Raw genomic sequence first — 15385 nt, forward strand, 5'->3', positions numbered from 1 at the left:
AGTTTTCCTAGTCTATTGTAAATGAGCTAAACAAATCTGTTTAAAATATAAGTTTAAGAATAATTTTCTACTTACAATTTTGCCCGAATTCATTCATCTACCAAAACAGACTATTCATATGTTAGATTTTTTTTGCACATAAAAATAAGAAATAATTTAACCAAGTTGAATTTTCACTTCAAAGTATTTGTAAATCAGCAAGTTGCTAAGAAGCCTAAAAAGTATTATATTATATTTTAGACTTTCCAGGTTTTAAAAATAAGATTGTGCTGTTTAAATTAAATTGGTCAGAAAAACCTACATATTTAATATTTTCTCACCTGTTTTAGTTGAATTTAATGGTTTAAATATCTTACTTAAACATTTTTCTCATTTTCTAGATAATCAAAATGAAAAGAACACATTTTACAAAAAAAGAAAAGAAAAAATAGTATTTATTATACCAAGAATATATATACTCATTTGCTCACCAGATGGCACTACTTCCTGAAGAAAAACAACAAAAAATGGGGTGAGGAGATCATTCATTCCCTGAACATAGCCACTGGCAGGATGACGAATTGCCCATATATACAGTATTCTCTCAAACATCTGATAACAGTGGACATAGTGTAATTAATAAGGACAAGCTAGTATAACAAAGGTCTTACAATTATAGACTTTACATCTTTAATATGGTTTACACTTACAGAGGACAAAGGTGCAGAGACATCTACTTTTTTAAAATTTTCTTTCAATGCTTTACATGCTTAAGATGTATCATAGGATATGTGCAATCATATCATTATTCTAATGGAAATAAATGGAATTAATACATCACTTATCAAAATAAAATGCATAAATCATGATTAACTTAGTGTTATCATAAAAAGCAAATACCTATTAGTGAAGTATGTATCTGTGATTAACCTAACAAAACTGTGCATACAAATGGAAGAATGGACATAATCCATAACTAATTTTAAGACACGTGACTTCAAAGCATGCTATTAAAATCAGAATGCTGTAATGCCAAGCAACATCCCATTTAGAATTAGCTTTAACCCTTTTACTATTAATGAAACCACATACAAATTTAAATAAGACACCTGACACTAATAGCCTATAAGTACATCAGACTCTTCTAAGTTTCAAAGTGTTCTCAACATCTATGCACACTAGTTTGTTAAGGTTTGTGTGCGTATTGTCATAAATAATTTAAATTAATACAAACATAAGAACAAGGGATCAAATGGTAATTTCAGATGTAGAGGTCCATTTTTCTCATCATTTCTTGCTATGTAAATCATAATCCCCGATTTTCTTTGTTTGTTTCAGATACTTTTATAAAGCTAAATAACAGCTATTAGTTTTAGCTTTTCTTAATTATGAAATGACACACTAGGGAGAAAGTATGTTTGTTTGTTTGTTTTGAATTTTGTGCAAAGCTACTCGAGGGCTATCTGCACTAGCCGTCCCTAATTTAGCAGTGTAAGACTAGAGGGAAAGCAGCTAGTCATCACTACCCATTGCCAACTCTTGGGCTACATTTTCACCAACGAATAGTGGAATTGACCACACGTTATAATGCCTCACGGCTGATAGGACGGGCAAGGTTGGTGCGACCTGGATTTGAACTCTCGACCCTCTGATTACGAATCAAACACCTTAACACGCTTGGCCATGCTGGGCCTAGGAAGAAAGTAATTGCACCCATTGTCAAGTTTTAGCTGCCTAATCATTGTCCATGCTTTACGGTCATGAGTGAGTTATACGAATAACAGTCAAATTCTAATATTCAATTAGACTGCTGGACTGTGAATGTACCATACTGAGCCTTGAAATTAATTTGGTAGTTCAGGCTCATAAATTACAATTAATAGTTAGTATGATATACAAATTAATAAATAGAGATTTATGAAGAATTTATCATGACAAAGAAGTGGGTCCATAATCACATAAACAACATCTGGATTAACACTTCTTTTAACCTTAATTATAAATGGATTCAGTTATAATTACTTTTCAACTAGTATTAAAAATGTAAAATTGTTAATATTATTGATAGTTTTGGTTCATCACAATCATTTTTCAAGATAAGCTAATTTATTAACACGTCCCCTGAAAGTTCAATAACTTTATATTAACACATCTAAGTAATGGTTAAACAAACCTAGATTAATTCATATTAACAGTCTTGTGCTACAATATTTGGACAGGTTTTACACAAACTGTGATAAGAGTAGAATGATGACATGTATGAATCTAAATCACAGTAAATATAGAAAGCTACAAAGTCTGTTGCAGACAAATAAAAAAGCACTTAGAAAGAACTAATATTTAACTGAATAATATATGTAATATATATTTAACTGAAAAATATATGTAAACTATGCAATCAAACAGCCTCTATTACAAACATTACAGAAACCATAAGAGCTACACATATCTACATGGCATACCTTATATGACAAGAATTGTGATAAAGAAAAGTTTTACTTTACAGTCTAATGAGTTCAATAAATAAATGCATCTGTGATGGAAAAGCTACATCTTTCAATTAACAAAATAACTTTATGTATTCCTTCTACACTAAGAAAATACCCCAAGTTTTAATAATCTTATCTTAAGGTTGATATTTTTTTATTTTCTTTGGTTTCATTCAGAATATATTTGAATTCCTATAAAATCATTGATTAGACTCGTACAATAAAAATATAGGTTTATTCTATTAATATACAAATAGTATGTTCTCATGGCCAAACGTGCTGTAGCCTATAAACATTATGAACTACTGATGGGGAAAAAATACTTGGTTTTTACAAACCATAATTAATTAATTACCCTAATTATGAGTCAAACTAATGAATTAATTATTTTATTTTATATAAATAGTTGAGATACTTAAATAAATTGACCAATATGTACACAACTGCTTTTACACAGAACATCTTTTACTATTTCATCACTTTTTTACTATATAACCATGATTAAATTAATTTTACAACTGGCTTACACAAAATAAATTAAAAAAAAACAACTAAATTATCTCCCTTAAATGTTATTGGAATCATATATTAATAAGTGAAAACTAAGTATTAAAAAACATCAGAAATAACATCTGTAAGGATCCAGTCTGAATAGCAAAGATAATTTTGTACTATTTTCTTATCTCAGTCAATAGCTTTGTAGCTTTTACTAGAAACTACAATACATATATATATATAGGGAAGTTAACTGCCACAAGAATTAGTTTACCAGCTATGAATTCTCATATTATATCACTTTCTTCTGACAGTATTGGAATAAAACTACAATAATATTGAAAATAAAAACACAACATCCATTTATATATTTAAAAACGACTCGTTTGGGTTGAGAAAATTTTTTACATAGAGGAGTGAACAACATTTCGACCTTCTTCGGTCATCGTCAGGTTCAAAAAGAAAGAGAGAGGTAACTGACCGGAAGCTGACCACATGTTTGAAAGGGGTTGTGTAATGAATGTCTGAATGTAGAGAGCAGGCTTGGATGTTGAATATACAATTTTATATTATTTTTTTTGTTTATTTATTTTTTTTAATTATTATTTATTATATTATATTTTAATATAGATATAAAGGTGTTCCTTTGTATTGGTTTATTTTGGGTTTAAGTTGTTGTATAAGTAAGGCTTCTTTAATTTTGCGTTTCTTTATGTTTCTTTCTTTATTTAGTATTTGAGTGTTTTCTATGGTTATGTTGTGTTTATTTGACTTACAGTGTTCGAAAACGTGTGAAGGTGACTTCACACGTTCTTTAAATCTGGTTTCCATTTTTCTACTTGTTTCTCCAATATAGAAGTCGTGGCAGTTATCACATTGTATTTTATAATTAATGTTGGAGTGGTGTTTGTCAGTGTAGTTTTTACACAGTATAGACCTTAGTGTTGTGCCTGGTTTTTGAATAAATTTGGTATTAACTGGAATGTCATACTTTGTTATTAGTTTTTGCCAAATGTTCGTTATTTGTCTGCTGATGTTGGGAATATATGGTATGCAACAGTATATGGTTTCGTGATTTTTTGATTCGTGAGATATATTTACTTTTGTTGGTTGATTTTGCTTTATGTCTAGGTGTGTGCGTATAATGTTTTCTACGGTTTGTGGAGGAAACTTATTGATGTTGATGAAGTATTGTTTTATTTTGTCTAATTCATCGTTAATTTTATCTGGTGAGCATAGTTTTATGGCTGTGTTTATTTGGTTTCTTAGTATGTTGAGTTTTTGTTTTGTTTCATGTGCTGAGTCCCAAGGAATGTATAGTCCAGTATGTGTGATTTTTCGGTGGATTTCTGTTTTAATTGTGTATCGGTTCTTGTAATTTTGAGGTTAAGAAATGATATTTGATTGCTTCCTTCTTGTTCACATGTGAAGTTGATGTTGGGATGTATAGCGTTAATGTGACTGAAAAAATTTAGTGTGTGTTCTGTACATGTGAATCCCACAATCATGTCATCTACATATCTGTACCAGTATAGTGGTGGATGTAATGCTGTGTTAATTGCTTATGTTTCAACTTGTGTCATAAAAATATTGGCTAGAACTGGTGATACTGGGTTGCCCATGCTTAGGCCATTTGTTTGTATATAGTTGTGGTTGTTGAACATGAAGTTTGTCTTCATCGTGGTGAATTCTATGAGGGTTGCTAATTAGTTGCTGGGAATGTCTATAGATGGGTTAGGGTCTCCGATATATAGTTCTAAGGCTGTCTTGCAGGCTTCAGCAGTTGGAACTTCTGTAAAGAGGGATATAACATCAAAACTGGCCATTAAGGCTTTATGATTAAGTTGATTAAGATTAGACTTGAAATTAAAAGAGTCTTTGATGAATGAGCTGGCTGATGTTACATATTTGGAGAATGCCCATGCTATGTATTTACTAAGGCTGTAATTAAACGATTCATATGTGCACATTATTGGTCGTAATGGACAATCTGGTTTATGAGGTTTGGGGATGCCGTATATTTGTGGTGTTCGTGAGTCGGTTTTGCGTAGGTAGGAATAAAGTGTTTGTGAAATTGTGTTGGCTTTTTTCATTTTTAGTAGTACTTTGTTTAGTTGCATTTCTTGTGTCTTTGTTAAGATTTGTGTGTATTGGTTTAAAACAAAAACAAGAAAACAACCAACAGAAGGAAGACAACTTAGACAATTTTATTGACATCCAACAGCCAAACTTCCCAGGTAAAATTAAAAATTTATATTTCCCAGAAACACCTAAAAACAACATCTTAAACGATTTTTTCAAAGAATTTACTCACAAAACAGAAAGTTAAAAAATAATCTTACAAAAAGAGACATTAATTCCATTAAAAACCTAAAACAAGACAAAAACATAAAAATTCTAAAAGCAGATAAAGGTAATGCTATAGTCATAATGAATACGAATAAATACATTCAAAAAATTAAGAACATCCTATCAGACACTAACAAATTTAAACCAATTTTAACAAATTTTAATTTGAATAATTCACACATGAATACAGTATGTTGATAAACTGAGCACAGTCTGTTAGCATAGTTATTTTTACAGCTAATAGGCGAGATCAGATATTTTGTTTTATGGAACTAACAGCTATAAACTTAATGAATAACAGGTCATTTAAAAAGCTTGGGAGATTGTTTTGTCCAAGTTTATGTTGGCAACTAAATCATTCATAGACTTTCTTTGTAATGTGTACTTTGATTATACCTTTAACACTTTCACACATTTAAAAGTGCAAGTGTATAAAATATTTATATGAAGAAGTACCATCAAACTTTAAATCAACATTTAAATAACAAATTAAAAACTAAATTCATGTTAATTAAAAAAGTTTCCACTAGAAGGAATAGTTAAAATAAAATAGCAAACCTCTTGTACTATTTGTTGTTGGAAAAGTGGCACTAGGGGACTCATCCTTGGAATGTCAATGTGAATCTGCACAATATATATAAATATATATATATCAACAGGTTTGCATTAATTTTTTTAAACATTTTTTTTTAAATATTGTGGTGGATTCAAAAAGTTGTTGACTACAGGATCTCTAACAACACATAGTACTCTTATTCAATAAAATATGTGGACCCACCCCGCTGGTAGTGAACAGCATAAAAACAAGTTCTTGATACGAGGGTTAACCAGAGTACAACCTACCTACATGTATCATGCTCTGTTTTGAATGTGTAAATATGGTATCACTACAAGAACATATTTAATCTGTTTATATTAAAGATTTTATTTAATACATTCCAGTAAACACTTTCCTTTTTTTTTGAAGGAACCATATTTGGTTAATCTTCCAAAGCACTGCCCTATTTTGAAAAAAACTTTTACAAAGATCCCCATACACAGTGTTACACAGACTGAATAGAAAATCTAGGTTTCCCTATACACACTCTGTTAAAGAGGTGTTTCAATACTAATTTGTGTAAAAAAAAAAGAGTAGATTTTTGTATAAATTACAGGTAAGAATTGTAATTCAGTAAATGAAAACAATTTCTAATTACATAAAGTAATACCAACTAATTATAAAAACTTTTTATCAAACTGGAATGTATGCATTAGTATACCTGTAAAGTGAGCAAACTTAGTATACTAAATCTAATAAAGTTGCAGCAGAACAAACTGTATCAGAACTACTTTTTAACATTGTCTAGCATTTCATAGGTAATAAGGTGCTATTGAAAACTTATCATTTTTGTAAAAGACTTTCTGCAGCAAATATTCATACACTCAAATCACAAATACATAATCAGACCAGGGAATTTAGAACTCTAAGATTGGGATATTCTTTGTATTAACAAGCAATACTCTAGCCACAGTAAGTAAAATGTGACTTCTTATAACAAGCGATAAACAATGAACATAAAGTTTAATGGCAAAAGATGTCCATACACTCCAGAAAACAATAAAAAGAATCAAGAAGGAAGTCTTATTGGAAAAGTGTCATAAGTTATACCCCCCAAGTACATGTTCAAATGTCACAAACATCAAGCATCTGAAGAATGGCATGGGTATTCATGCTGTTCCATACAAAAGCATACTGTTCCAAGTTGCTGAACGCAGCAGTTGTGGATTTTTTGTGTGTTGAGAAAAAAATATCCTTATATATTAGATGGTTAATGAAAAGTTGCAGGGAGAAGTGGTGTGATTTGGACATGACAGCCTTATGCAATAGAAATTATGCAGATAAAACATGCCTGGACATGGCAATATGGACTGCAATAACATGGCAAGGCTTTTAAATCATTTTAATGTATTGTATATACTCAACCTGTGTATCTCCCACTCCAGAAGATGATAAACAAGTGGAAAAAAATATAATACCTTAGGAATCCAGGATACAATAATTTGTACTTAACAGCAAAGGAAAAATATTATAAAAAACTACAAAAACATTGCAATGAAAAGTGTATTAATATAATTGGTAATCATAGTAAGAAAAGTAGCTAAATTAATTCCTGCAGCTTACCTGTCTGTGCGTCTCCTGATGTATATCTTGGAGTCGAGTATTATAATATTGTTTGACATAGTTGAAGTACTCTTCTCGTTTTCTTTCTAATGTTGATTCTCTCCTATCACAGTTGGCAGGAAGGTAGCCCTATAATTTAACAGCTAAGTTACTGATGTGAAACAAGTCTCTAGGCCTATCTACATGTCATATTCTTTTCTTCCATATCACCACAAAGCTCCATTATGCTGGATCGACTACTAAATATTGTTTATTGCAATCTGAGAGTTATGTTAAACTTTTAAAAAAGATTTGACAAATCATTATTATAAATAACCACTAATACAAGACTGTTTTAAAATTACAGTTTTTATATTAGGGGGTCAGGGTTAAATCTACAGAAGTATGAGAAAAACTGCTGATACTTTTGAAGGTGTTAAATTGTAATGTGTCAATACAAATGCTGAAAATTTGGTTTCTCACACACTAAAAAAATATAATCTGAACTCTTATGATTCACTAAACAATAGAATGTTTAATTTGCTTATTTGGTTATTTGTTTCAGTGTATTGTAGCTTTAGTTGTTTGTTCCAGTGTATTGTAGCTATAGTTGATTATTCCAGTTTATTATTGCTCTAGTTGATTGTTTCAATATACTATTACAATAGTTGATTGTTTCAGTGCATTGTAGTTCTAACTGATTGTTTCAAATCATTATTTTTCTAGCTAGCAGTTTGAATAATTGTTCAATGCAAACATTAAATTCATGAATAAAATTCTGTCAATTATATTTAGTGAAATATAATTTGAAAATTACAGAAAAAAACATTGAATTAGCAACTATTACTTTTTTGAAGATTTATTCAGTTTTTACTCTACTTCTTACTTTGTTTGTTCACTTGGTTTAGTACAGAGCTACATAAAGAGTTTATGCTCTGTTCACCATGGGGAATTGAATGTTGTACTTTAGCTCTGTAAGTCCATAAAATTATCACAGATCCTACTGGTGGTGGAAGTTCTTAAGCTGTTACCTACGATACTATAATTAGTAAGGTTTACTAGATTTGTGCTGCAATAACACAACTGATATAACAATTAACCATTTGAGAAAAAGCACTGTCCAACTTACTTACAGCTAACAGTCTCCACGTTATAGGTCTCACTGCTGGTGGAATTCCTGACCAGCTTAATTCTTTTAGTTCTTCTGTGGCAAGATTTAAAGTCAGAAAAATATGTTAAAAATATTTTTACTTGTTATTTAAAAAAAAGACTATGCCTAAAATACAGTAACCATTAATCCAAAGGTTGCAGGTTCGAATCCCCATCACACCAAACATTCTCACCCTTCCAGCCATAGGGGTGTAATAATGCTACAGTCAATCGCACTATTCATTGGTAAAAGAGTACCTCAAGAGTTGGTGGTGAGTGGTGATGACTAGCTGCCTTCCCTCTAGTCTTACACTGCTAAATTAAAGATGGCTAGTGCAGATAGCCCTCGTGTAGCTTTGTGAGAAATTCAAAATAAACAAAAAAACCATTAACACTCATAATTAGTGAACTTACAAATCAGATATTATGGACAATTGAAATCAAGAACAAATTTTAAATTCATGTCAAAATATTATAACCCACATAACATAAATAACAATATTAAGTTTAAATGAGTTTAAACCATTCAGAAAACACAAATTACTTCACTAAATCTAAAAGAAGAAATACCATGTTACCTTAAAGTATCCACTTTATACCTAGAACATAACAGAAGACAGCTAAACACATGCTTGTCACCAAAAATTTCATACCCTAACATTTACATATATATGCACAAACATCTAAATATAAATGGTATTGGTCCAATGGACTGGAGAAGAAATGTCGAATACAATTCAATATTTTGTAGGCATATTTACATGAAATGTTGCATGTAATTCTTTGAATATAATGCTACATATTTACTTTAACAACAAGAAAATAAGCATATTTGTTAATAGAAAGTATACTTAGTACATGACCTGAAAGTAAACTAGAATGGAAAGGCAACTGCATGTTGTGAAAACATAAGTATAGAGGATGACATTTTAGAAGTCTGTCGTCTTTCACCTTCAGGGCAGTGTGTATAAGATGTGGCAGATCTTTATAGTATCCTGTTGGATTGTGGATCATGCATTGTGATTGGTTTGTTTATCCCCAATTCTTACTTGTGGAAAGACTGCATAAAGTTTCAACCAATGATACCCAAAGATTGCTTACTCTAATCCTGAACTGCTGTTTAGTGAAGCCATTTTTGTGTTAATGTAAAAAGATTCTTTGATTTTCTTTTTTCTCTAAAATTTGTCAGTGTCAATTATTCTAGTTTTATACTAGTATATTTTGTGTCCAGTTAACACTGAGTGTTCTGCAATGGCTGAAGTTTGTATTTTCATGAGACTTGGGCTGTCTTGTGTTTTTTTGTTCTTGTTTGGAGTCCTCTCCCCATTTCTCCAATGTATGTTTCTTTGTGGGAGTCTGGACCTTTACAGATCACTTTTTACGTCTTTCATTAGTAAGTTTCTGTTTGGTTTACACTGGAATGAATCTTATTGTCTTGTAAGATATCCACCAGACATCTACACTGAACTTCTTAGCTATGCATTTGAGTTTTTCACTGAACTTAGTAGCAGCATTTTTCTTATCTTTTCTTTCTATTGTAGTCTTCTTTGTTTTTTTTTTGATGAAGGTTAAGGTGGAACCATTCTGTTTAGAATGCTTTCTGCTCTCTTGTTTAGACACTGATTTAATATACCATGTTTTACTGAGGCATTTGACATCCATTCCAGTAAATTCATCATGAATACTCTGCCTAAACAACTTTTATCAAAGAATATCTAAGAGATTTCATAATTAGAAAAATTAATTTATTTCAACATAATGTTTAGGGACAACATTTGGTTCATCTCAGCTATTCGATCCTCTAAGCCGAATTAAAACCATTAAATAAAAAAATTAAAGCCAGCCCTTATCATTCATATATCTATGAACTTTTCTTTTAAACTCACTCAAATTTACTGCCTCCAAAATATCCAAAGAAAACCCATTCCATGGGCCAACTACCCAATTTGAAAAATAAAACTGTCTCAGCTGCAGATGGTTACTATTTTGCTGAAATCTATATTTGTGTCCCTTACCTTTATAAAAATTCTAGCAGTTAAGTATAAAAAATGTTGATGCATCAAAATTATTAATTCTTTTTATAACATTAAACACTTCAATCAGATCTCCTCTAACTCTTCTGTTTTCAAGAGAAAACAATTTTAAGGATCTTAATCTCTCCTCATAACAACCACTCCATCCCAGGTACCATTTTAGTAACCCTCCCCTGAACCACTTACAGCAATTCAGTGTCTTTCCTTAAGTAAGAAGCCCAAGAATGAACACAATACTCCAAATGTGGCCTAACCAGTGATATATACAATGAAATTATAACCTCTTTCGACTTGTATTCAATATTTCTCTAGATACAATCTAAAATCCTATTTGTCCTATAAATAGCAACATCACACTGCTTGAATGGCTAAGAGACATATCAACCATTACAACAAAATCCTTTCATGTGGCACTTTGTCATATGTTTTCTGAAAATCCAGATACACCAAATCTACACCCTTACCCTCATTTACACATGCAGTAATATTTTCAAAGCATGTCAAAGATTTGTAACACAAGAATTTTCCTCAGTAAAACCATGCTAACTTTGTTAAATAACTTTACAAAGTATCTTTTATCAGACTTTCCAAAACTTTTCCCACAACTGATGTAAGACTGATAGACTAATTAGTGGAGCAACTTCTATTGTCTCCCTTGAAGACAGGAGTAACATTAACTAATTTTCAATGTTGGTACTTATCCATTGTTCAAGGACGTACAAAGACTTTTGGAAAGTGGCTCACACATCCAATCCATGATCTCCTTTAAAACCCTTGGGGAAATATAATCTTGCTCAGAAGCCTAATTATTCTTTAAATTTTATTCCATCCAGCTCATAATTAATGCAGTCATCTTCTTTAATCTCATTTATATTTATCATTACTTAAGAATACTGCTTAAGTAAAAACTGAAGAAAAAGTAGAATTTAATAACCATTTCATAATCATCAGACAAAAGCTTTCCTTTATCATCACTTAAGGGTCCTCTCCACATCCTGACATTTTGTTTACCCCTAATGTATTTTTTAAAAAATCCTAAATGTTAATTTTCATGTTTTCAGCCAAAAGTTCATCATACAATCTTCTAGATGTCCTAATTTCCTGTTTCACCAACTTTCTTGATCTTCTATAATACCAGTCAATTTTCTTAAATTTGTGATACTTTTCTTTAATTTTGCCTCTTATACCCTGACTTTGTACTTGTAACTACTCTTTTCTTTTTGTAAGGAATATATATACGTTGTTTTTAATATGGAAACTTTTTTTTAAATATTTTTCAGATTTACTCAGTGTCTCCAAATAACTCAACTGCCCAGTTAACAACAGATAATTCTTGTTGCATCACTTCAAAATCTGCTTTTTTGAAATTCGAAATCAAAATATTATTATTCCTGATTTCCATATGTAGCAAAACTTCAAACCTAATACAGCAAATGATGACATGTAATTTAGGTGTTCCAAAATTTGCACCCGCTCAATCATTTCTATACTAGAAGTTAAAAATAAATATAAAATAACATTATTTCTTGACCAATTGGTGAAGAAATCCGTCTTGAATAGTTTCCCTCTTAAGGTTTGACTCTAGCATTTCCCAATCTGTATGCCTGAAATCACCCATAATTATGACTTCATTAACAGCTGAAATATAAATCTCATTGTAAATTTTCTCAGTAATTTTATGAGTTTCATCTGGTAGTCTGTAACAAATTCCTAAGAGCTTTTCTCCTTGATAATGACTTAGGGAAACCTAAGTGGATTGAATATACTTGCTATTATACTTGATATTTTTAACTTCATCAGGATGCAACTCATAATATACATATAAAGCCACATCTCTTTACTAATCTATCCCTATTAAATAGTCTGTAATCCTGCATTTTAAAGAAACTTCTGTCATCAAAATCATCTACAATTACCCATGATCCAGTTATTTTCATTATATCAATACTTTCTATTCCTACCAGTGCCTTGAACTTCAAGCATTACAATAGTAATAATTAAGCCCATTCTTATAACTACTTTTATACTGATTTCCTATGCTAAACTTTCCTTTGCATCTCAGTTTTGTTTCATTTATTTTAACTTGGCCCTCACCACAAGGGGTGTAGATTTTTTACATCCGATGGGGGGGATGATTTTTGCAACCACCTATGTGGACTGTTTAATTTGCAAATTGGTAATCTCTGGTTACGCAAACCTGAAAGCTGTAAACATGCAGTCACAGAGTAATCTTGTTGCCACAATACTTCAAGGTTTCCATGTAGATTTGTATAAGTGAGGTGTTCTGAATAGTTTTCAAAATGTTAATAGAATAAAGACAAATGTGTCACAAATTAACTGCCACATGAATTTATTCCTGCACACTGCACAGTATAAAAGATGGCCATTATACTTGACAAGGTTACTAATAACTTTCATTGCATGAATTACGTTTTCAAATATTAATAAAATTAGTAATTACCCTTGATAAGTTTATATCTACTGAAAAACTTTTCATGTTGTTTGATAAAAATAATTAAAATGTCTTTGCGAACTCTTGAAAATTACACATCAATACAATGTAGCACATAATTATTCATACTTTTCATTGAAGTAAGATTCATTTAGTCCTCTAGTCTACATGTTCCCAAACGTAGATCTCCTTTGTGATGGCTATCTATTTATGAATTTTTTCATAAGTTCTTCTATATTTATCTTGTCGACCTCATCTTTGTGAGTGTGACAAACTGCCACATGGTTGAGGGGCTACTGAGACATAGTTGACCTTAACCACGTCTTCAACCGTCTTAATGCAGAAAAGCTGCGTTCACATTCACATCTGGATACTGGACATACAATCAAAATTTTCGTGAAAAGAAACACTTCACTAAACATCTGCTGGATTGTTTCATGCATTTTACAGTGAGCATCCTTCGCACCTTTCAGATATACTGCTTTTGTTGTTCCTTTAAACATGGGCAACTGAAACTTGAGCTGTTGTGCAGAGATTTCTGTATAGAAGTTTATAACTGAGTTGTCAATCTTACCAGATGTGATCATGTTCTCAAGTGCCAGATATTGCCTCAAGTCATTATTGTCTGCATTGAAGCTAGTGGTCAGATATTCTATGACTGTGTCCACAAATTCAAAATATCGGTTTCTGTAGTAATCTCTAGCTGTTGCAGAATGGTGTGCTGAGCCATCACCTGTGATCCTTCTGGGGGGTCTGTGAATGTGTGGTAGTTCAATAGGCACCAGATCTAGGGAGGTTACCTTTTTCTCAGCTTCATCAAATATCTTGTTGTAATTTTCCTCAGTTCGCAATACCCGCAATTGCTCAACTGTCATTGCAGATGCTTCAATCATGCCTGATACTGTCGCTGATTTTGTTTGGAATGCACGGTTTAGTTCCTCTAATGCAGCTAATGGATGCTGAGCCATCAACAATCCTGAAACTGTCTTTCCTTTGTCAATTCTGTCCAGCAGACCTCGTGCTTTCACTGCTACATTTGATTTTTCATTTGCTAATTCAGACAAAGAATGAACAATGTCACTGTAGTGATCATTAGCACATGTAATTGCAGATAGGCAACACAACCAGTGTGTTGGACACAGTAGGCAGATGTATTTAACTGGACCATTGTGGCTGTCTGACGATATAATATTTTCAAAGATTGTCTTGTATTTGCTTGACATCTGAAGCAAGACATTAAGTTCATGTACCCACTGGATAGAATCTCGAACACATTCACAAGCTTCAACTGCATGTTGTATTATTAAATTAGCCTTGTTAGCTCTGCAGTGAAAAAACAAAGCTGACGGTTGCTTCTCTTTTATTTTTGCTTGACATCCACTGTACGCACCACTCATGTTAGCAGCTCCATCATAAGTTTGTGCTCTTAATCCTGACAAGAGTAAATTGAGTCTAGTCTGTACATCAAGTACTGTACAAACCAAGAAATGTTTCCTGGACATCAAGGTTCTCATCTATGTATGTACACGTGTTGCTTCCTGTTCAGCACCTGTAACACCTTGAGTGCCATCAACCATTAATGCAAAGATTTTACTTTGCTGCACTTCGTGTGCTATGTTCCTCAGTATTTGATGGCTGAACATCTCCATTATTTCATTCTGAGCCTGGGGTGATGTGAATGTGGTTTTCTTTGACAAGTAGGCTGTCAACTCAAGATCTTCCTCTTCCAGGAGCTTCATTAACTGCAGGAAGTTCCCTTCCGTATCAGTATGCCCACGTAATGCTAAACCTTGACGCACTAAGAAACGTAAACTTCTGAATATTTTGTCTAGACTTCTTTTGCATTCTTCTTGCTGCTTCTTTTTCTCATCATGTAGCTGGACAGTCACTGGAGTTACATCAAGTGAAAATTCTGGAGATGTAGTGAATCTGTGTTGAGAGGAGGATTGGTGTTCGTTGAATTTCTGTTTTGCCTTTTTCCAGTTGCAAAAACCAGTGGATATGAAGGTATACTCTCCACTGGCCTATCCAATTTCCCTGTAAAAAGGCCTCTATTTTCTGCCTTGGCACAATGAAAGCATATGACTTTTTTAGTCTGATTGTCAAAGTGCAACCATAGAAACTCATCAAACCACTTGCCCTGGAAGTTGATATTTTGCTTTCTCTCATGGTATTAGTTGTGCGTCTGGATGATATGGCTTTCCACACTGTATCTATGAAGTCTCAAATTTTTCATTATTGCACAAACATGTTTCACAACTATCTGGTGGTTCATGATGTGCAATAGTTGCACAAGCAT

At 32.0% G+C, this 15385-nt stretch overlaps 1 protein-coding gene across 5 annotated transcripts in view; it reads right to left on the reverse strand.

The window, feature by feature from the left end:
* Positions 1-15385, reverse strand: part of LOC143236761 (TBC1 domain family member 22B-like) — a 48525-nt gene that overhangs the window by 13375 nt on the left and 19765 nt on the right. For all 5 annotated transcript variants that reach the window (XM_076475271.1, XM_076475269.1, XM_076475273.1 and 2 more), the window contains 4 exons: positions 8586-8656; positions 7474-7602; positions 5871-5936; positions 471-591 (listed from right to left, as the gene is read on the reverse strand). In XM_076475271.1, the coding sequence (XP_076331386.1) occupies positions 471-591; positions 5871-5936; positions 7474-7602; positions 8586-8656 (387 nt within the window). The remainder of the gene's footprint in view (positions 1-470; positions 592-5870; positions 5937-7473; positions 7603-8585; positions 8657-15385) is intronic.

Source organism: Tachypleus tridentatus, chromosome 13 (assembly GCF_004210375.1).
Source record: "Tachypleus tridentatus isolate NWPU-2018 chromosome 13, ASM421037v1, whole genome shotgun sequence".
Lineage (NCBI taxonomy): Eukaryota > Metazoa > Arthropoda > Merostomata > Xiphosura > Limulidae > Tachypleus > Tachypleus tridentatus.